General features: G+C 34.7%; 3 protein-coding genes across 15 annotated transcripts; 2 read left to right on the forward strand and 1 right to left on the reverse strand.

Moving 5' to 3' along the window:
• Nucleotides 1–2,487: 2,487 nt before the first annotated feature.
• Nucleotides 2,488–5,890, forward strand: LOC133668177 (uncharacterized). 3 transcript variants are annotated; one of them, XM_062087919.1, is made up of 5 exons: nt 2,488–3,020; nt 3,472–3,732; nt 4,210–4,694; nt 4,772–5,003; nt 5,259–5,890. In XM_062087919.1, exons 1-5 carry the CDS (start codon nt 2,990–2,992, stop codon nt 5,729–5,731), a joined length of 1,482 nt encoding a protein of 493 aa, XP_061943903.1. In that variant the 5' UTR covers nt 2,488–2,989; the 3' UTR covers nt 5,732–5,890. The 3 variants fall into 3 exon arrangements, with proteins under 3 accessions (XP_061943903.1, XP_061943904.1, XP_061943905.1); XM_062087920.1 differs by having other exon boundaries at nt 5,283–5,890; XM_062087921.1 differs by lacking the exon at nt 3,472–3,732.
• Nucleotides 5,891–7,867: 1,977 nt separating this feature from the next.
• LOC133668145 (disease resistance protein At4g27190-like) lies at nt 7,868–8,983 on the forward strand. Its single transcript, XM_062087880.1, has one exon. The coding sequence runs from the start codon at nt 7,868–7,870 to the stop codon at nt 8,981–8,983; it is 1,116 nt and encodes a 371-aa protein (XP_061943864.1).
• Nucleotides 8,984–11,154: 2,171 nt separating this feature from the next.
• Nucleotides 11,155–21,992, reverse strand: LOC133668505 (probable disease resistance protein At4g27220). 11 transcript variants are annotated; one of them, XR_009833737.1, is made up of 12 exons: nt 21,670–21,992; nt 19,080–19,177; nt 15,235–18,434; nt 14,953–15,028; nt 14,440–14,562; nt 13,847–13,877; nt 13,359–13,430; nt 13,187–13,258; nt 13,031–13,103; nt 12,393–12,511; nt 11,971–12,179; nt 11,155–11,630 (listed from the first exon to the last, which is right to left on the reverse strand). XR_009833737.1 is itself a non-coding variant. In XM_062088404.1 (3 exons), exons 1-3 carry the CDS (start codon nt 21,825–21,827, stop codon nt 15,253–15,255), a joined length of 3,438 nt encoding a protein of 1,145 aa, XP_061944388.1. In that variant the 5' UTR covers nt 21,828–21,992; the 3' UTR covers nt 15,231–15,252. The 11 variants fall into 11 exon arrangements, 1 of the variants encoding a protein (XP_061944388.1); XR_009833734.1 differs by lacking the exon at nt 13,847–13,877; XR_009833740.1 differs by lacking the exon at nt 13,359–13,430.
• Nucleotides 21,993–22,106: the final 114 nt, after the last annotated feature.

Consider the following 22,106-nt stretch of genomic DNA (forward strand, 5'->3'; position numbering starts at 1 on the left):
TTTAATTTTAGCAGTCGGTGACAAGAGAGAGAGACAAAATAAAGTTATAGATAAGCATATTTCCTTATTAATTTAAACTTTATTAAAAAGTTTCTTGATGAACCAGTATCCAAGACATGCCATAATTATATCAATCATCACTGCAATTATTGGGTCAAAATTCGTGGGAGTTTATCGGAATAGAACCATCTTATTCACAGTCTAATCCTGAAGGTTTAGTTATGTGATGTTTTAATTGCAATTCACCTTATTATTTGAAATTCAAATCTTAAAAATTAATATATGGAGAAATAACCTTTTATAAATATAAAAGTTTGGACATGAATAATTTATTAAAAATAAATAAAAATGCAATATAAAAACTAGGATCATGCACTTTCACTGTTAAAAGAATATATAATAATAATAATAATAATTGTGTAAATGAGCTATTATTATTGTCAATGAATTATTTTAATTTAAAAAATTAAATTATTAAAAAAATATATTTAAAAAATAGTTTTATGTTAGCTCTTTAACATAAAATACTTTAAAATTAAAACTTGTATAAACTTATAATTAAGTTATGCTAAATCTTTTTTTAATTTGATTTAAAAAATAAAAATATTAACAATAGACTTTGTATCTATTTCATTATGAAGTTCTTCGTATCATTTCAAATATTTATTTTAATACAAAATCTTATCTATAAAATCAATTCTAATAATGATTTCATATATATTATCTCTTTATGAGAGTATTTGATAGTACTATCGTAATAGTTATTTAATTTTTAAAATATTTTTTATTTAAAAATATATTAAAATAATATTTATTTATTTATTTTTAAAAATTATTTTTAACATCAACACTTTAAAATGATCTGAAAACATAAAAAATAAAAATAAAAAAATTTAAAATTTAAACTTTTTAAAAATATTTTTAAAATATATAAAAAATAAACCTAACATTTATTATCATGACATTTCTGGTTGCGTCTCTTCCACGAATTTTCTATCATGTTACCTCTCACTTTCATGTTATTATTGCTTATCATTGAAAAGGACATAAAGTGGGCAATTATTTATTATTTGACACGTGTAAATTAGACATGCAAACAATTAGCAGTATAAATAGAGGACAAAGGCCACCACCCGCACTCTAGCACTACGAAGCCCGAAAAAGATTAAGAAATATGAAATCGTTATCAATTTTTAGAACCCTCTCCATGGGGATTCCGGCGAGGCTATCAGCTTCTCCGGCAGTCGCTCCTTTGCCTATCATAACCCCATTTGACCAACACCTCACGGCAGAGTTAGGAACCCTTTTACCACCAACTGTTTCTGATCAGCATTGGCTAAGTCATGCCCTTGATGCATCAATCAACACCCAGAAGATAGCACTGGAGTCACTCAAAAGCACCAATATTGGCGATGCCTTGTATCGACAAGAATCAAGTCGAAAATCCATTGAGGAATATCTTGATGATGGCAGCATCAAATTGCTTGATTCATGCAATGAAGTGCTGGGGAAAATACAAGTTATTCAAGAATTCGTAAAGTCATTAAAGGTAGTTTCACATTTGCTTCATCAAGGAAAATGTGAGCCCAGTCCAATAACTTCAGCTCGTGCAAGAAACATGTTAGAAGAGACATGCGATGTTATGGAAAGAAGGATGAGTGAAGACAAAAATCACAAGTCCAGATCAGGTTGGAGCAGCTTGAAGAAATTATCGAGTAGAAAAAAGCTAGCCCACTACGGTTCACCAAACAATCAGGACATGGGAGAATTAGGTGAGATCTTGAAAGGTTCCAAGGATGTGGCATCAATGGTGTGTCAAATTCTTGGACTAGCTCTGTCATCTAAATCGTCAAAGCATAGCTTAATAACATCTCAGTATAAGCCAATAATCACTTCTTCTTGGTCACGTTCTTTAAGAGAGCTGCAAAATCAAGTGGAGAGGGAAAGCGATCACCAAGAAGGTGAAAAACGCAGCCCAGCCATGCTCTCAGAATTGCAACAGACAATGGCATTGGTAGGGGAATTGAGGAGGAAGAATCATATTGGAGCTAAAAGGCAGAGAGAGGCTGTTGAGGAGTTGGATAGAAGTTGTGGGAAATTAGAGGATGAGATTAGAATTTTGGAGAAAAGAGTGAGGGACTTGTATAGACATTTGGTTTCAATTAGGATGGCTTTATTGGGAATTTTGTCCCAACCCTAAATTTTAGAGGATAGTCTTTGAAATTAATGGTTTTTTGGATTTTGATGGCCCAAAAATAATTTAGTGCTAGTTTGAGAGTACCTTTTATTTTGGAGTGATTTTAAAAAATAATTTTTGTTTTAAAATATATGAAAATATTGTTTTTAAATTTTTTTTTTTTTGCATATAAAATTATCAAAACATTTAATGTTTTAAAAAAGTATCTAAAAACAGTAGCTTAGATAAGATGCTAAACGCTAAAAAAATACACAATTGTTTTTTAATATAAAAGTAAAAAAAAATCTAATATTAAATTAGTATTTGGGAGTGCTTTTTTTTTTTGAATATTAGGACTCAAATAGATTGTGAAAAGAAACAATGCACAAATGTAATTAAACACGGTTTTCTAGCTTTTTATATATCTATTTTTATCATATTTATTAAATATAATTTATGAATGATTTTTTGTATTACTCTTAAACATTTTGAGTATATTTAATTAAAAATGAATTTTGAATTAGTCAAGAAAATAAAATATTTATAAAATCTAAATTTATTTTTTAAAAACTTTTCAAATTATCCATTGTAGCCCTCATTATATCAATTTCTTCAAAACAATATTTCTAAAATTATTTTTTCACAAAATTTGTAGGAAAAATACAAACTTGGGCTAACAAAATATTTTGCACTTGATAGAAAGGCTTGGGCTTCTAAATTGGAGTAGGCCTCGAAGAAAAGGGTTTTCCCCCTCTTTGTCACCCTTCTGTAAACCCTTGAAATTGCCTTGTCACCTTCTGATTCCTCGATCAAATGCATAAACATACTCATAATCACTGTAAAGGTGAGCTCTTTCCCTTCCCTTTGATGTAAAATTGCTTAGTTCATGCTCTCCGACTGAAGTACTCGGTTTTGTTCTTTGTTTTTATTTATTTTTTGTGATTTTTTTAATGCATTGTTGGGTTACTTAGAAGAGGAGTAGAAAGTAAGGATTTTGACATTTTCCCAGTAACAGAAATAGGAAAATTAAGGGGTGTTTTATTTTTTTGTTCTCTAATATTTTCTTTTATCAAATATCATTGTTTGATTGGATGGAATTAGTGAAATAGAATAAAAATGAGAAAAAAAAGGTGTGATCCCTTTTTGTACTTTGCACTGTTTGGTTACTTCTTAATTTGCTGAACCTTGTTAGATAAAATTTCTTATATATTTATTTTCTGGATTTTTTGAGGGAATTTGAGCAATTGTTGATTTTGTGTACTGAGAATTAAAAGGGAGGTATTTGTTCATCCTAGTGATTATGGCTTATGTGGATGAGGATGGTTCGTCGGGCTCTGGAGATGATGTCACCATGTTGGATGGACACAACAAGCGTCAATTTGTGACGCCAGGAGGTTCTGGTCGTGGGAAGAGGAGTCGTAAGGCAACCGGTGATGCCATTGTGGATGCTATGCTGGAAATTGCTGCTGCTTCCAAAATGAGGGCGGCTGCTATTATGAAGAATGAGGATCAATTTTCTATCAGCAAATGCATCAAAGTATTGGATGAGATGCAAGGTGTTGATCAACAAATTTACTTTCTTGCCTTGGATTCATTTGAGAAACCCATTGCCAGGGAGATATTTATCGCTCTAAAGAGTGAGAAAAGGTTGCCATGGTTGCAGGGAAAGTGTAGTGCTACCCCTAGTTGAATTAGGTTTGATTGACCACTTTTTATTTTGTATTTTCCTTGGTTACTAATTATGGTTGTGCTATGTACGAACAAAGTACTCTGAAGAAACCCCATACAAAACTAGTTCGACTTCATGATTGATGGCCCTTTTGTCGGTTTAATTTTCTTAAATGATAGATAACTGTAAATTTACGCTGTTTGGTTAATTTGGCCGCATGATGTGGTCTCTAGGGCTGCTTGCTTGTCTTTGAAGGTCAATAAGTAAAGTAGAAATACATTCAAGAGAAATTACTTTTATTTATCTATATATTTAACCTCTTGCATTGTGTTGTATATTCTCCCTTTTAATCCAATTTCTACAGATACTTTGGCTAGTATGGAAGACTTCGACTTAGAATTGGACAATATGGAATTAGTTGCGGCCGCTGCCGGTTATTACTACTATAACAGTATAACCCGGCAACCTCGACATAGTTCGTCGCCTTATGGAAGTAGTTTTATGTCTGAAGTGCTGGATGGCCCTGATGATGGATGCCGGGAAATGTTTCGGATGGATAAACATGTTTTCCACAATCTATGTGGCATTCTCAGACAAAGAGGCATGCTTCGTGATACTGCAGGTGTTATGATAGAGGAGCAGCTGGCAATTTTCTTGAACATTATTGGTCATAACGAGCGTAACAGAGTTATCCAGGAAAGGTTCCAGCATTCAGGTGAAACCATAAGCCGGCATTTCAATAATGTGTTGAAGGCAATCAAGTCACTTTCACGTGAGTTTCTACAGCCACCACCTATCGCCACTCCTCCAGAAATTCTGTCCAGTAATAGATTCTATCCATATTTCAAGGTATATCTCTGCAAAACTATTCTATATCTTTTGTGATGCATTGTTTTATGCCACTTACTTGATTTCTTTTTGTTCAGGATTGTATTGGTGTCATAGATGGTATGCATGTTCCTGCACATCTTCCAGCCAAGGACCAATCTCGATTTCGTAATAAGAAAGGTGTTTTATCACAAAATGTTTTGGCTGCTTGTACATTTGACTTGCAGTTCATATTTATTTATCCGGGTTGGGAAGGCTCTGCTGCAGATTCTCGTGTGTTAAGAGCAGTCCTTGATGATCCAGATCAGAATTTCCCTATCATACCTGAAGGTTCCCTCCCTCCCTCTCTCCCTCTCTTACACACACACTCCCTCTCTCACATGCTCACATAACACACAGACTTGCAGTAGTTTGTAGCTTTACCCAGAATTGAGGTCTCTCTGTATTCCATGTATAATTTGTCAGCACAAACCATGTTTATCTATAATTGCATTCGCGCACAAACAAGCCCTCTCTTTCAAACTTGGAACTTCTATTTTCTCTAGCATTTTTCTTGGGTTGCTTACCCACTCCGTTCTTTGACAGGAAAATACTACATTGTTGACACAGGATACTCAAATCTGGAAGGATTTATTGCTCCATACCCAGGAGTCCGCTATCACCTTCATGAATTTAGAGGTGCCAATCAGCTGCCCAGAAATCCACAGGAACTATTTAATCACCGACATTCTTCCCTTAGAAACACCATTCAGGTGTCTTTCGATGTGCTGAAAACACGATTTCCTATTCTTAAAGTTGCCCCTCAATATGGATTTCATGTCCAAAGGGACATAGTTATTGCTGCATGCGTGTTACATAATTACATCAGGCGTGAAGGGAAAGATGATTGGTTGTTTGCTAATGTTGATGGAGTGGATGTGGCAGAATTGCCAGATATTGATGACGAGTCTGATATACAGCTGGCTTCTTCCATTCAGGATCATATGGCTTTCTCATTACGAGAATCGATTATGGGGGCAATGTGGAATGACTTCATAAACAAATGGGATCAATGGTGAGTCTGTGAAGATGCTGTATTGGCTCACTCTCCCAGTCTGTGAAGATGCTGTATAGACTTAGGCAACTAATTTTGACGCTTGATAGGTGTAGCTTTGCTGAGTAATATTACTTTATTGTGCTGAACTTGTATAAAGTTTGAATGGATAATTTGTTGCTTAGCTTCTGTACCATTTGCATGCAGAAAATGCATTATTATTTGTAGTGAAAACAGTTTTAAAATCACAAATCAATTGGCAATTAGAAAAATACAGAAGAACAATTGCATTCATATAAGAGCATAAACATTTTACCATATTTGTTTTCTGAAAATATTTTCCTGTTTCGTAGAATATTTTATAATAGGAAAATCAATCAACAAAATATTTTATGAGCAATAATATACTTATAATATTTTAAAATTATTTCAACCATCATCTCCTTTTGCATTGTTGTCTTGCTACCACAATTTCCTTCTCCCCACCTCCTCTTCCTCTGCATCTTATCTTTCACAATCACTGCAACTATTTCATCACCATTTCCTCCACATGACCACCATTAAAAGACATTACATATAAAATATATTTTTTTTAATATTGTCTCCATGCTTATTTGTGATCACTATGGAGGTCCTTTCGTGTATGATTAACAACGCCGATATTCAAAGGGTTACTCCCTTTTCATTCTAGATGCAAAAATATCTCATTGCCTCGTTTATCCTTCACCGATGACTTCATGAGTTTTGCTGATGGATCTGTTTTGGCCATCCAGACGATTTCATCCATCAGTTATCTGGATTGTGTAAGGCATAATCCTGGACAAAATCTCTAGTAGAATTCAACATTCAGAAATCATGCTTCTCTCTTTTACTCGTAGATTACATCTCATTTCCCGCAGGCTGGATACTAAATCAACTGGGAGATACAGAGCTGAGTTCAACCCAACAAGTTGCTTCATCAGAGAGAAATAACTGTCGTTTTTAGAGGATAAATGAACAAAATGATGATTAACACAGTGATAATTAAGATCATGAAGGAGGTTACAATCAACACTCAGCCAGAGTGATACAGAACTGACAAAAAAAAAAAAAAAGACAGAATATACAAGTCCATCCCAGCTCTAAACAATCAAGTTGAACAGCAGGTGCTTCAAAGTCTGGACAGCACTTAGGCAAGAAGTCTTTGACCATGCAGAGTGAAAGTAGAGTTTGTTAAACACATCCTAGCAGAATCATCACAACGTCTTGCACTCCAAACAAAGGTAAGCTTCTGTTAGATGTCTATTTCCTTTGTATCTCTTTCCTGGATGTTACGTGTGCAGAATAGAATAGTATATTATTTGTTATATTCCTTAATAATAGGAGCCATCCTTAAGTTTCGGGATTACCATGCTTGTCAGACTTATCATGTAGCCACCATTGAGAAGTGCTGAATAATATAGAAAACACAGAACAGAATTTTATCTTGGTATCAGAGCAAGGTATTCTTTGATCACCGTCTTCCTCCGTTCTTACCGAAGTTAACTACGTTCTGGCTTTTTTAATTAAAAAGCCATAACAATTAATGAAGATCGAAACTTCAAGGAAAATCACTTGGCCAGAAATAACAGGAAACTCCAGCGAGAATCAATTCAGGAAGTCATTGTTAGCAAAACAATAACTTCCTGCTTTAATTAGTTCCCTTAAATAAATAACTTCCTATATAAATATCGTAGTCTCATTATTAATTCCTATCTCTCCTCCCCTTTCTCTTGATCAAAAATTCAAAGCGTATCCAAAATTAAGAATCCCTTTGCTACCAACTTCAACAAGAAGAAGGTCTTCCCAATTTCCCTCACCAAATTTCTTAAACCTTTCTCATGATCTGTGCTTCGTTTTCTGATTGAATCGAATCATCTCATCTGGAGTTCAACATCGTTCTTGCTTGCTTGGAAGGTATATTCTACTTTCTTTTCTTGTTTTTTTTTTTTTTTTTTTTTTTTTTTTTTTTTTATCTTACCATCTTTTTTTTCACATGGAACTATTGTTTGAATCTTTGGAATTAGGATCGTTAATAGTTTCAATCAATTGGTCTTTCTTGGTTTATATAATCCATGCTTTATGGAGTTCAAGCTAAACTGATCCTAAACCTATTTTCCTTCCCACAGAACGAGCTAGATTAATGGAGAACAGTAGTGGAAGATTAGTGCAGCCCGGCACAAGTGCCAGCTCTACAAAGCTAGTGGGTCGAGCATTTGAACAAGACATGAAGGTGATACGGTCTTGGTTAATGGATGATAAAGTCTCAACCATTGGCATTTATGGAATGGGGGGAGTTAGTAAAACGACAATGCTGCAACATATCCACAATGAACTTCTAGAAAGACGAGATATTTCTCATAGTATTTACTGGGTGAATGTGCCTCAAGGTTTCAAGATTGAAGAATTGCAAGATCTTATTGCTAAATATCTTCATTTAGATCTTTCAAGCAAAGACGATGATCTGTCTAGAGCTGTCAAGTTAGCAAAAGAACTAGCGAAGAAACAAAAATGGATTCTCATTTTAGATGATTTGTGGAACTCTTTTGAGCCACAAGAAGTGGGGATTCCTATCCCATTGAAAGGATCCAAGCTCATTATGACAACTCGATCAGAAATGGTTTGTCGGCAGATGAATAGCCGAAACAATATAAAAGTGGATACTCTTTCTGATAAAGAATCCTGGACTTTGTTCACGGAGAAGCTTGAACATGACAAACCACTTTCTCCAGAAGTGGAACGAATTGCTGCAGATGTTGCAAGGGAATGTGCTGGTTTGCCTTTGGGAATTGTTACATTAGCAGAAAGTTTGAAGGGAGTGGATGACCTACATGAGTGGAGGATTACATTGAAGAGATTGAAAGAATCAAATTTTTGGCACATGGAAGATCAGATGTTCCAGATATTAAGATTGAGTTATGACTGTTTAGATAATTCAGCACAACAATGTTTCATATATTGTGCATTATTTGATGAACATCATAAGATTGAAAGGAGGGTGTTGATAGAGTCGTTTATCGAGGAGGGGATAATTAAAGAGATAAACAGGCAAGCAACACTCGACAAGGGCCACTCAATTCTTGATAGACTAGAAAATGTCAACTTATTGGAAAGAATTGATGGTGGTAGTGCTGTCAAGATGCATGACTTGCTTAAGGACATGGCCATCCAAATACTGGATGAGTACTCTCTAGTTATGGTAAATCTTACTTTCCATCCTCCTTTTTTCTCTTTAACCACTAATTTTGTTTCATCATAGTGCTCTTTGGTTATATTAAAATCAATGATCAAGTTGTAGAATTTGTATGCAGGATTCTATATTGATGAAGTAGAACTTATTTATTTATGTTTCTTAATGAATAAACTCAACTCATTATATTTTCGTTCATTTTGTTGTTATCTTCAACTACTCAACTGCTATTTTTTAAAAATTTACTTCAAAATTAATTTTTAATTCAATGTTTATTTGTATCTGCAGGGCTAAAGAAGAAAAGGAGGATGAAATCAGGACAAACTTTGCTGATGACAAACTTAATTCTAGATGTGTCATTTTCTTATTATATGTGAGGTAATTTCAAAATTTAATGGTATTTTCTTTGAACTAGAAAAAAAATGGCAGTACATTTTTTGTTTTAAGGACTCCTTTGAGTGGATTTTGTCAAAGCTTTTGATAATCAATTCAAGGTAAATTTAAATAAATTAGCATAATTATACTTTAACTGGTGCTTTTATTTATCTTCTTTATATTTTTATTCCAATACTGTAATGTTATTTTTCAACTGTATTAATTTTTATCAACACTATCACGCACAACTTTCTTAACAGGCTCAGCTGAAACATCTTGCACTGTTTGTGAAACTTTAGCCTCGACCTCCATTTGCTTGCTAGTATCTCAACATTCACACTAGTCAACGAGCTTGCTAGTATCTTAGCATTTAACACTGGTCAATGTTTTTTCCTTTGTAAAACATAGAAGACTATGTAAAACATAGATGCATAGTATAAGAATATGTACTTTCATGCTCTCGATTTTAGTTGATTTTTCTAAACATGAGTATAAATAAGACAACCAAATATAGGGTGATTTTGATTATATTAGCTGAATGACTAATTGGTTAGGCTTTTCGTCCACATCTATATAATTCTCCGTTTCTTGTTCACATCCAAACAATTTTGCTGGTGTTTTCTTGTTCTTTAATGACCATTTCCAGATATCAGATTCTATATTTCCCACTTTTGCATGTTCCTTAATCCTTATTGACATCAAGTTTGTTTGATTGAAGTAAACTGATAAGCATGTTTGAGTACAACCTAATTTAAATAAAGTAAAATACAAACTTAAAAGAGAATGAGGCTTGAGTTTTTATTGATCCTCTAATTTTTTAAATACATGTTTTAATCTAAATACAAAGCAAGTATATGTACGCTAAACTAAAAATATTATTCTATTCATAATAAATAAAATGAAATAAATATATTTCTTAACACATATCATCACTCAAAATTGTTGATTGAATTTATTTTTTAATTTCTTTCTTAGTTAGATTTATATTACTTTAATTTGATTTTTAAATCAATTTAATTACAATATAAATAATTTTGTATATTATTTTTAAAACAGAATGATTATTTAGAAATTTATTAAAAAATTCAAAACACATACACATATACACACATACAGAGAGTTTACTATTATAATTTTAGAAATTGAGTTTTTATTTTTCTAGGTGTCAATATGTTACATGACTGAGGTTTACATGTATGTTTGGGATTGTAGTAGTAATTATCATTCAAAATATTTTTCATTTGAAAATGGATCAAAATTATATTTTTTTATTTAAAAAAAATTATTTTAAAAATCAGTACAGATACGAAAATATAAAAAAAATAATTTTTAACAATTGTTTTTTTTAAAAAAACACGAGTTGTGGTTTCCAAACAGTTCCTTACGTGTCCCCGTCTGGCTTCCTTACTTGTGGTCAAATCTAATAATACACATTCATCAATCATTCAAGATTCTTACTATTTGATTGTTGATGGTGAGTAGCTCTCCACTACGTTCCTGCAGTAGTAAATAAAATGGTTTTCCATCATGCTTCTAAATAAGCAATCTAGGCTTTCTTCTGAAAAAAAGAAGAAACATTTTTACGATCACTTACACCCTCCCTCGAGAACACTCAACTGGACTGGAGCTTTCCCAAGTGAAGTTTTTTATAAGTTAGATCCCAAGTGAAGTTCTTGAATTAAGAAATTTTTTTATGGTAACTTTTGAAGCATGACATCTTTGGGTTGAAGCAGAACTTCAAGTCGAAATATAAATCTTGCAGAAACAGACACACATTCTTGTTTCTTTCTAGAAGGCATTGAGGAACAGATCCAGTGAGTTTGTTTCCTGTCATTTACTCGTAGTTCGGATGATATTCATTATCATTGAATAAACAAAACTGATTCTTAAAAAATAAAATTGAATTTTTAACATATGAATTTGGAATCTGCAAATTATTTCAAGATAATATAAATGATACAACATCTACTCATTAGATTTAACTGAACTAACTCTCAGCAGATGGCCTGGTTCTCCGTAAGAGTTTGTGGAATCAGAACAGTATGATCCGTTTATAGACATGCTATAAGTTTGGCTTGGATTCTGCCAGAAATGGTTTCTTTATAGCCTTGTATTTTGTGTTGATCGCGGAAAACCCAGGATCAGAAAGAAGGTCTAGAACAGGAGTTTGGCCTTCGAGCATGCTCGCAACTTGAGACCTTGTAGGCCTAAGAGTTGGGGCTGCATTGGTGCATAAGAGAGCGACATTTAGTATCACCATAGCCTCCCCTGAAGAATACTCTGACCCCAATTCTGGACCAACCACCTCGGAAAGACTTCCTCTCTCTTGCAAAACACAGGCCTGGCAGAATCCCAGATAATTCCAAATAAGGATGCTATAAAATATTCAAAATGGTAAAATGAGTATAGGAAGTTCAGCAGAAATAAAGAACGACAAAAGCAGATATATGTTTGTCCATCTAAAAAATGTCTTCGGCAGATAAAAAAAAATGTTGTTTACCAGGTTGAATAGGTTGCGAATTTGACGAAACATTACAAGCAACGATGAAAAATTGACAAGAAACATAAGAATAGCTAGTTCACTTACAGATACTATGTGATGTTTTCCGATGAGCATTAAACCAATAGTAGCATCAAATATTTTACAAAATGCTTCTGATGGAAGGAAGAAATTAACTCACCAAATAGAGCACGGGACCGGCAATTGTTTTCCAGGTACTCGTACACAAGCAATAATTGGTTTCCTCCAACACAACATCCATACAACTTCAAGGATTTGGATGTTGCAGTGCAGATATCATTCCTATCTCATTCACAAATTCACGGTTTCCTTGCTTAGATTTTGAGGAAAGCAGCACACTGCAATCACAGTTCCATCTGATAATGAACCCTGCATTCAATAATGGAAAGTTCCCACCTCAAACTTATGGCTAACAATTAATAATTTGCTCTGCTTTCATTATTTTCTGTTCTACATCTAAAACTAGAAAGAATCCAGAGAGTTTATAGAGAACATTTGACCTATTGCCACAGCTATTTTTCCACCGCAAACTTATAGAGTGTAGTAAGGACAGATGAGAGAAAACATTAAACATTCAGTTACCTTGAAAACAGAAGCAAAAACACCCTCCTCGACATTGTTTGCTGCATCGAAGTTCTTGGTAGCAGCTTTCATCTGTTTTAGTGTGAAAAGTCCTGTTTGAAGATCTAGATCCCTAAGCTCTGCCAGACAGCAATTTTGGATGTCAGAGAATATTCAAATGTTCATCAAAAAAGTTCTGTTTTGTTTTCAGTATCTTAAAAAGAATATTAAACAGAGTAATTCTAGTTGACAGGAAAATGTTGAAGAGCTAGCGAATTCATAGAAAATATTTTTAAATCTTCAAAGAAAATACAACGAGAATTGAGTAGTTAATTTTGCAGTCCAAGTACAGATGCAAAAGAACTTTCTATTTTTTGTTCCCCTTTTACAAGGAGCCCAAAAGGAATACCAATGTCTCTATCTGCAGAGAGTTTGCCACCAAGCCAGCCATTTCTCTAAATGACACCTAGTACTAGCAGGGCAACAGAAACTGCTCCAGCTACTGTCCCAGTTTCTATGGCTACCACATTCCAGTTTCTACACCTAGTACTAGAGAATGTAACACACTAGCTACAAATATATCAGTTAATTGGATGGTCTACAGCACAGTTAAAAAGTTTTTCTCGTAAGGTAGTAGAAGTAGAAGAACTCCAACTCACAACGTTATATGGATTCCATATTACACAGTGGCGGGAAAGAAGACCCTCTTTCTGTTAAGTCACCAATCTCCTCCTACGACATAAAACATAAAATCATGCTGTCATAACCACATTATATACACATAAAAACAAAATTCAGATGTTCTGATTGCTTACAAATCACTTAGTCTGGTCAAGGAAGCAGTGCTAGAAGATATAGTCCCCTCAAGAGAGGAAGCTTGTATATGACTGTAATACAAATAGAACAACAAAAGTATCCATCAGTTATCAAAAAAATTAAGACAAAAAGAAAGGGTGGATTATAAAGAGGTTAAGGTAGGAAACTCACAGTTTCTGAACCTGTGTTCATTTACTGATGAAAGCAGGTAACTTCCCTGAGAAATTATTATCATTCATCCTCCTAAAAGGTGTCAAAGAAATACAAACTCAGAGTTTTTGTAAGTGATATTGTTTACCATAAAATTTAGATAAAAAGATGAACAACATTACACTTATGAAAAACAATATTTGAAAGAATTCCATTAACATTATTTCCACTGAATTTGATCCATGTGCATGGTTGAATTATCAGCATAGAAGATTCAAAGATCTAAACAATCTCAGAAAGTTAAATATGAGATTTTTTTTCATCAAAACCAGCTACGTTTCCTGTGCTTATAGAGGATGATTATATATCTGTTGGGGAAAACCACCCAGCCGAGGTAAATCCAAGGATAAAGACATGAAAAATGATATGAGTAATCAATGCTTTATGGGTTCATAGACTTGTGAATTCGATTGAACGAGACACATAAAAAAGAAAAAGTGTCTGCTTACATATCTGTCAAGTTGACCAACTTGCCAAGTTCTGCAGGCATAGTATGAGTAACATTATATGATACAAGATCTATAAACAATAAACATGAAAATGAAGAAAAAGCATTACAGTTTCTGTAAATTGATCAGTTTTCGAATATCAGGTGGCATGGGTCCTGAAAAATCATTTCCTTATATGCTTGTGTAACAGGAATGAATGTGTTCATGTCACTTCATACTAAACAGTCTGAATGATTTAAAATCCATACTTAAAGCCTCTAAATCCTAGCCAGGACAGATCAATCTGCCATCATTTCATGATGAACTATTCACATTGTCCTCGTTACTGCTCCTCTAAGTGCAAGGTACCCCATTGGGGAGGTACAAAACCAGTGAAGAGAATACGGGTAAGGTCCATTTTACCATTTTACTGTATGCAATGATTACTCTCATGGAACCACCCTGCACACTTTGTCACTTTCTGCTTTATTTATTCACGCTAACTATTCAACGTGTTCACATTACACTGCTTTAATTCCTTGAGTCTAATGAATTAATGAAAATTAATGAAGATAGAAACTCCAAAGAAAATCACTCGGCCAGAAATAACATACTTCAGTACTCGTGTCAGCAGCTAGCATGGATAAAACTATCTCCTTCCTTGTAAACGAGGGCTCTAGCATCGCTTTCATCTAGCACACTGTAACTTGCAGATCTGTTTGGCTTTTCCACTTGCTCTGTCAGACCACAATTTTGGATGTCAAAGAGAATACTCATAAGTTGATAGAAAAAGTTATGTTCTGTTTTCAGCATCTACAAGAGAATATTCAATTCTAGTCGACAGGAATTGTTGAAGAGTTAGCAATTCATAGACAATATTTTTAAATCTTCAAAGAAAAATATAATGAGAATTGAGTAATTAATCTGGTAGTCTAAGTAGAGATGCCAAAGAGCTTGTTATTTTCAATATGAAGATAGTAGACAAGTTAAAACAATTTCCTACCAACAAAAAATAAAATAAAATAAAATAACAGAGGAATCAATAAATAAGAGAAGGAAGTTTTTTAAGGTTGGGATGATAACAGCAAAATGAGGAGCGTAAACGCAAAGGTCTAATAAGAGAAAACCTTCATTGTAGTTGAATTGGCTAAAAGGTGTTGTTGCTCTCTAAACGCTTCACTCGTCTTCGTCTGGCTTCCTTACCTGTGGGTCAAACCTAATTAATACAGAGAGATTGCGAGAGAGAGAGAGAGAGAGAGAGAGAGGTAGAGACTTGCATTTGATGTTTTCAAGAGAGAGGGAAGAGATTGATGTTGAGAGAGAGAAAAGGAGAACATCAGTCATTAAGTGGACTCCCTTTGTAGCTTAAGGTTAAATCATTAAAATCCAATTAAAACAACATTGCTTACTTTTAATTTAATATTATTTCAAGGGCACTGTCCTTTAACAAACTTTAAAAAGGGACGAAGGACATCCTTAGCGTTAGGATGCTCGCCATTTTCAAGCAACGAAAGACAAATTCCCATCCTCTTCAGCTTCTCACAATTCCTTACTTGAATTAATTGGAGAGAATCGCAAATCAGTTTTGCACTGCAAATGCTTTTCAGTTCTGGTAATCTAATCAATTGCAGAAATATTAACTTGGGGAGTTTGAGATCGGTGCTGCTTTCTTCACCCATAACCCCTTCTCCATCTGATCTTGTTCCACCTATTATCTCCTCCATTTTCTCGCAATTTCTTACGTCAATTGCTCCGATAGAATCGCAAATCAGTTTTGCACTACAAATCCTTTTCAGTTCTGGTAATCCCTCCAATGCCAACATCGTTAACTTTGGGAGTTTGAATTCGATATTGCTGCTGCTGGTTTCTTCACCCATAACCCCCTCTTCATCTGGTCTTGTTCCACCTATTATCTCCTCCATCTTCTCACAGTCAGAAACTCTAATATTTTCGAGGTTTACGAGGCTTGGCAGCAAGACAAGAGGGAACAACTTCTTCATGCTCTTACAACCAGAACAATTAAACCGTTTAAGACCAGAAAATATACCATTGTAAGATGGAGATGGTAGTGGAGCAGAGCGGAACCAAGAAGATGAAACCAAGCTCTCCATGCTATAGCAACTAAAAATCTTGATAACCTCCAGATCAGTTGCATACTTTATTTGAGAGGAAACATCGCATAAACTTGTTGCATCATCATTATTATCAATAGTCAGTTGTTGAATGTCCTTTGGAAACATGACCTGAAAACCTCCATCTCTGTCGATACTCAAGTTAACCCAAACAATTGTTTTCCTTCTGCAACCATCATAATCATAATCATAACCATAATGATACTTATCCAGTGGTCCTACAAGAATTTGGTATGTGGTTAGTGATTTGGTTTCATCCCGAGATTCGAGATACTCCACGTAGTCTGAATAACCTTCAAAATGGCATACCAAACTTTCCAACTTCCTCAAGCATCCTACTTCCTTTCCTTTAACTGTTACCGGAGCAGGTTGTCCTCTTCTATTATCTTTGGTAGCAGGAGGAATCCACTCCTCCAATACAAAGACTTGCAGGTGAGAGAGCTTAGGTAACAACCCACTAGGAAACTCCTTTTCACCACATCCATTCATTCTAAGATACCTCAGGTTGCATAGACATTCCATGCCTTGAGGAATCTTTTCAAGTGCCCGAGTACCAGAGAGATCTAACCTCTTCAGTGCCCTGAGCTTTTCTAATGACGGTACATGCCTTAACATCTTACAATCAATGAGCAGTAATGCAGTGAGACTCACCAATTCAGAGACAGAATCAGGTAGTTTTGTAATACCTGTACGAGACAGATCAAGAACCTTGAGCCCATGCAACTGCTCAAAAAATGAAACTGCAATAAATTGCAACTGTGAATTGTCGCATAACAATAGAGTTGAAAGGCTGGGACACCTCGGTGAATGCGTGGAAGGAATTTCTTCAATCTGGTTATGCATCAGTGAAACTCTAGTAAGATTCTCTGTCCACTCCTCTGCACCCGGCACTTCTCTTAACCGTGCACCTGCTTTAACCATGCCTTGAGAGTTCTCTTGCAGTATTTGGATGGTCATATCCCTAATCAAGTCATGCATCTTGACACATCTATCACCATACATGTTTTTAGCACCTTCCAATATGCAGACACTTTCAAGTCTATTAAGCATAGTGTGGCCCTCGTCAACTGCTTCTTGCCTGCTCTCCACTCTTTCAATTACCCCCTCATCGATCAAATAATCTATCAACTCCTTCCTTACAATCTCATGATCTTCAGGAAATAATGCACAGTTTAAGAGACACTGTTGTAGTGCTAAATCATGTAACTGGTCATAACTAAACCTCAACAACCGGAATACCTTATCTTCCATGTCCCTACATTTTGATTCTTTCAATTTCTTCAATGTATTCCTCCACTCATGTAGGTCATCCACCCTCCTCAAGCTTCCTGCGATTGTAATAATGCCCAATGGCAAACCAGCACATTCCCTTGCAATATCTACTGCAATTCGTTCCACTTCTTGGCAAAATGTTATGCCATGTCCAAGTTTTTCCTTGAACAAATCCCAAGCTTCACTCTCCGAAAGTGGCTTCACTTTGATTTTGTTTTGGCTATCCATTCGTTGACAAACCCTTTCAGATCGAGTTGTCATAATCAGCTTACATCCTTTCACCGGGTCAGGAATTCCCACTTCGTGTAGCTCAAAAGTGTTCCACAAATCATCTAAAATTAGAATCCATTTTTGTTTCTTCCTTAGTTCTTTCGACAATTTGACAGCTCTACACAGATCATCATCTTCACTTGAAAGATCAAATCCAAGACATTTAGCAATAAGATTTTGCAATCTTTCAATGCTAAAATCTCGAGACACGGTCACCCAGTAAACACAATGAGAAAGGCCTAATCTTTCTAGAAGCTTATTATGGATATGTTTCATCATTGTCGTTTTACCGACTCCCCCCATTCCGTAAATGCCAATTGTCGAGACTTCATCATCCATTAACCAAGACCATATCAGATTTGTATTCTGTTCAAATGCTTGACCCACTAGCTTTGTAGAGCTAGTAGGTAATGGATCTCCTGGAGTCTCATTTGTGTTGCTTGTAAGCCCTCCAGAAGAGCTAGCTCCTGCACCAGGCTGCACTACTCCTCCAGTCCCATTCTCTGTATCATCCTCCATTAACCATCTACTGAACTCTTCCACACTTCTTCCAAGTGGGTGACCCATTCTATCCGCTTCTTGTGTCGTTCCTGCATCTCCTGCCACATTGTCGACTTCATTGTTTTGTTCTTGTGGAGTGGTTGAAATGGCATTATCATTAAAATTGCTTGAACTTGCTATGCCTTTATGTCTTTTGTTGCAATGTCGCATATCTAGAAATGCTGCTTCTTGAACTTGTTGAGGAACTTGCCCACAAACTGCAACACCATGCCCTTCATCTCCTGACAAATGCCATTTGATCCTTGAAATGGAAGTAGCAGCAGCAAATTTAAAGCCACAAAATGTACAGTTGAAACGACCATCATCCAGCTTCTCAACATGATCCCAAAATCGATCCTTCTGTCTAGCCATTTTCACCGCTAACTTCTTTGGCCCTTCAAACATCAAATGAAAAATTGTCAAAAGTAACGCATAAAAATGGATGTTGAATTAATTGGAAAATAAGAACTCAATCTTAAAATGAAAATTTAGAAGAAATCATTATTTTTTAAATAAGTAAGCAAAGAAATAAAATAGTGCAACTGCAATCTTACAAAACAATGCCGTTAAGTGTGTTCGCAAAATAAACTGGATCTGTATAATTAAATCAATCATTACAAATTCTAAAATTAAATAGGCAAGCACTTAACTATATATTTTCCTATAGAGATGCACTTCAAGCAGATAAAAAAATTATAACAACTATTGAATAATTTAAATAATTGTCAGAAAATTAAAGTAATCTAAGATAAAAATTTGGAAGAAACTCGGCTTTTTTTTTAAGATAAACAGTTGAAGTTGAAAGCAAAATGAACAAAGTTATAATATGAGTTTGAGTTCTATAATGCATAGAACTCAAACTCATGCTTTTATTTGGAAGAATCAAAACAAATAATATTAACAATGAATTTGGTATGAACTCTAGAAGGCAAGGACTTTAAAAGTTTCTCAATAAGATTTCAACAGCTTGCGGTTTACTAAAAAAGATTCAAAAACAAAGACAGCAACAAAATGAAGAAGATGAAGTATAAACACTTTACCTGGATTCAAAAGAATTTTAACAAAAGAATCTGAAGCTAATTGCTGAGTGGGGAAACGTGTGGACGCGCCCCAATGTTGAAACTCTGGGAAAGCTAATCTGAAAATGTAAGTACAAGAATATGAGGAAGAGTAGGCAAACTAACTAGTCACCTGTCAAGCTGACAAGAGGCACTCAACAAACAAAAGAAACCTTGAGAGCAGCTGTTTTTAAGATAAGTAGTTTAAGTTGATGGCAATATGTAAGAACAAAGCTAAATATGAGTTGTGAGTTCTAAAATAGATCAAGCAACACATATACAATTAAGTTCTACTTGATTGATCAATCTACAATCCTACTTATTAATTCTACAACCAAATGGGCAAATCTTATTTGAAACAAAATTAGTGGTAGAAAAACAAGAAAAGAAAGTAGGATTTACCTTTCAAGCAAGAAAGATACAGATCAAGAACAGAATACGCGATGATTCGATTCAATCAGAAAAAGGAAGCACAGATCATGAGAAAGATTTAAGAAATTTGGTGAGGGAAATTAGGAAATCAATGGTATACTGAGAGAGAGATCTAGCTATTAAAAAACTCAATGCAATTTGCAAGCAACTTTATGTTTTTTTCTTTGGAGAAGTCAATAGAAATTGGCTGGAAGCTACAACTCCACCTACCACAGGTAAACAGCAAGCTTACTTTTAGTCAATAATTGTAAATGCCTTGTGCTTTCTTTGTGCTGTATGCATAGACTACGTCTCACTGCCTCCTGGAAACCACCAATGTCACTTTCATGAATCTCTTGCTTTATTTATTCAAAAACACTAACTATTCAACGTGTTCACATTACAGTACTGCTTCAAATCCTTTGAGTCTACTGTTAGATGCTAAAACAAAGGTGTTATGTACTTTTTAATTAAAAAAAACCAGATTCATGAGAACAATTAATGAAGATCGAAACTCCAAAGAAAATCACTTGGCCAGAAATAACAGTACTGCTTAGGAAAATTCCGCATCTACTATATCAAGCTTTTCACCCTTTTCCTTTTTGTTGTTTTAATTTAATCAGTACAGCTAACTTATTTTTAGTCTGTCAGTAACAGCTGATCTCGTAGGGAAGCACAGGCAATTATTTTTAATTTCATGAATCACCTGCTTTATTTATTCACACTAACTATTCAACATGTTTACGTACATTATACTGTTTCAATCGTTGAGTCTACTGTTAGATGCTAAAACATTCATGTATTTTTTTAATAAAAAAACCAGAGTCGCGAGAACAATAGATGAAGATAGAAGAAACTCCTAAGAAAATCAATTAGCCAGAAATATATGCTTGTTATAGAGGGCTCGGGCCACCAGCTAGCATGGATCGTAAGTTTTGACATGGAGTCGGAACTACATGCTTGTAAGAGTGGGCTCTGTCATTGCTTCCCATCTGGCACAGTTATCCCTTAGGCTTTGGCACCAGATCTACGGAGTGAAAAATATACTAAGATGATCAATGTCAGTTGTTATATGAGATCTGGTTCTTGTAAAAGCTAAAATAAGATCAAATCTTTAAATCTTAATTGGTCATTCACCATTTTTGTTATGGTTTCGTGCTTTGAGATTATTGGCAAATTAAAGCAGTGATTGAGTAGACTTGCGTTGTGGGATTGTGTAAGCTTGTATTATCATTTAATCTAACCGAATTGATGTGAGGGTTGGAATGTTCTAATCAAGATTTAGTCTCCGTGATCTCTCGTTTCCCTGATAGTTTTTTGTATTTCAACACACGAATTCTAGCTAGTTGGTTTAACCGACCCTGACTTTGCTGTTACTATTTGCTTTTGGCAAAGAACTGGGATCATCAGCTTGTGTTGAATTTCATTATTCTTGCTAGTTTTTTAATGGTGTTCCAAGTAGGCAGGAGAACATGGATACAGATGATTTATTTTTCATCCATCCTGCTGCCAAGAGATTATGGTGTTCAATCGAAATAGAAATTGCAGAAAGATGCTTTCCTTTTTGTCATTAGATTGCTTGTAATGGATTTATATACATGGAAGAAATGCCAGATTTCCCAATATTCAAAGTTCCAGTGCTTCTGTTTTGGTTGCTCAAATACTCTGGTACGGATAGAGTAGTCCAAGAGCAGAACCTCCTATGAGCTATTCTGTTCAGATCAATAATCAATTATAATTCTTAAGTAATGAATTGTCTTTACTTCCAAGACAAATCATAACATCTAAGAAATCATAGTAGATTAGATATTGTTTTCTTTTACAGAATCATCCTTCACTCATCAGCCATCATTCAAATGTAATTCTTGACGTAACAATCATTTCAATTCAACAAATCAATAGTGCCTAGCTTCAAGGGTGCCTCCAAATCCCAGAAACTAATTATAGACACGGGCATGTTTAACCATTTAATCACAATTTAAACAGTAAAAAATCAATAAAAAGTTAATTAATCTTCCTAGCTATATGATCAATCATATGGTCTTAATTTCCAAAAGTACTCATCACAAGCTGAAATCAGATCACCCCGATAACAAAATAGTCAAAAGAATCAAAAAGCAAAACACTTTGAAAGAAAGAAAGAAATGATCATCAGGGGTACCTGGTACAAGGGCTTGGGGAAGCCATGGAAGTCATGAATGGTATCATTTCGATCAACAACATTAACGGTAGGTTTCTCTTTGTACACACTTTGTTGCCATGATTTAAAGAATTGTCTTGCTGGTACGGTTTCATCAGTAGCAAGTGTTGGAGCTCCATGTGAGAGATAAAATGTTTCCATCAAAGCCATTTTTTTATTTCGGTAAAAAAAAATAATCAAGAAAACAAAGGTGGTAAACAAGACACAGTCACCTTCTTTCCTAAAAAATAATTAGTTGCTGCAAAAGATCGCAAGCGGAGATGAGAAGTTGAGTTTTGGATTAAGAAATGTTAAAGGGCAGCATGACAGTGGACTGGTAATTTCCTTTGTGATTCTATTATAATTATAATTATAATTATTATATTATAATTATAACATATACTAAAACTGAACGCTGA

This window comes from Populus nigra, chromosome 11 (assembly GCF_951802175.1).
Source record: "Populus nigra chromosome 11, ddPopNigr1.1, whole genome shotgun sequence".
Classification (NCBI taxonomy): domain Eukaryota; kingdom Viridiplantae; phylum Streptophyta; class Magnoliopsida; order Malpighiales; family Salicaceae; genus Populus; species Populus nigra.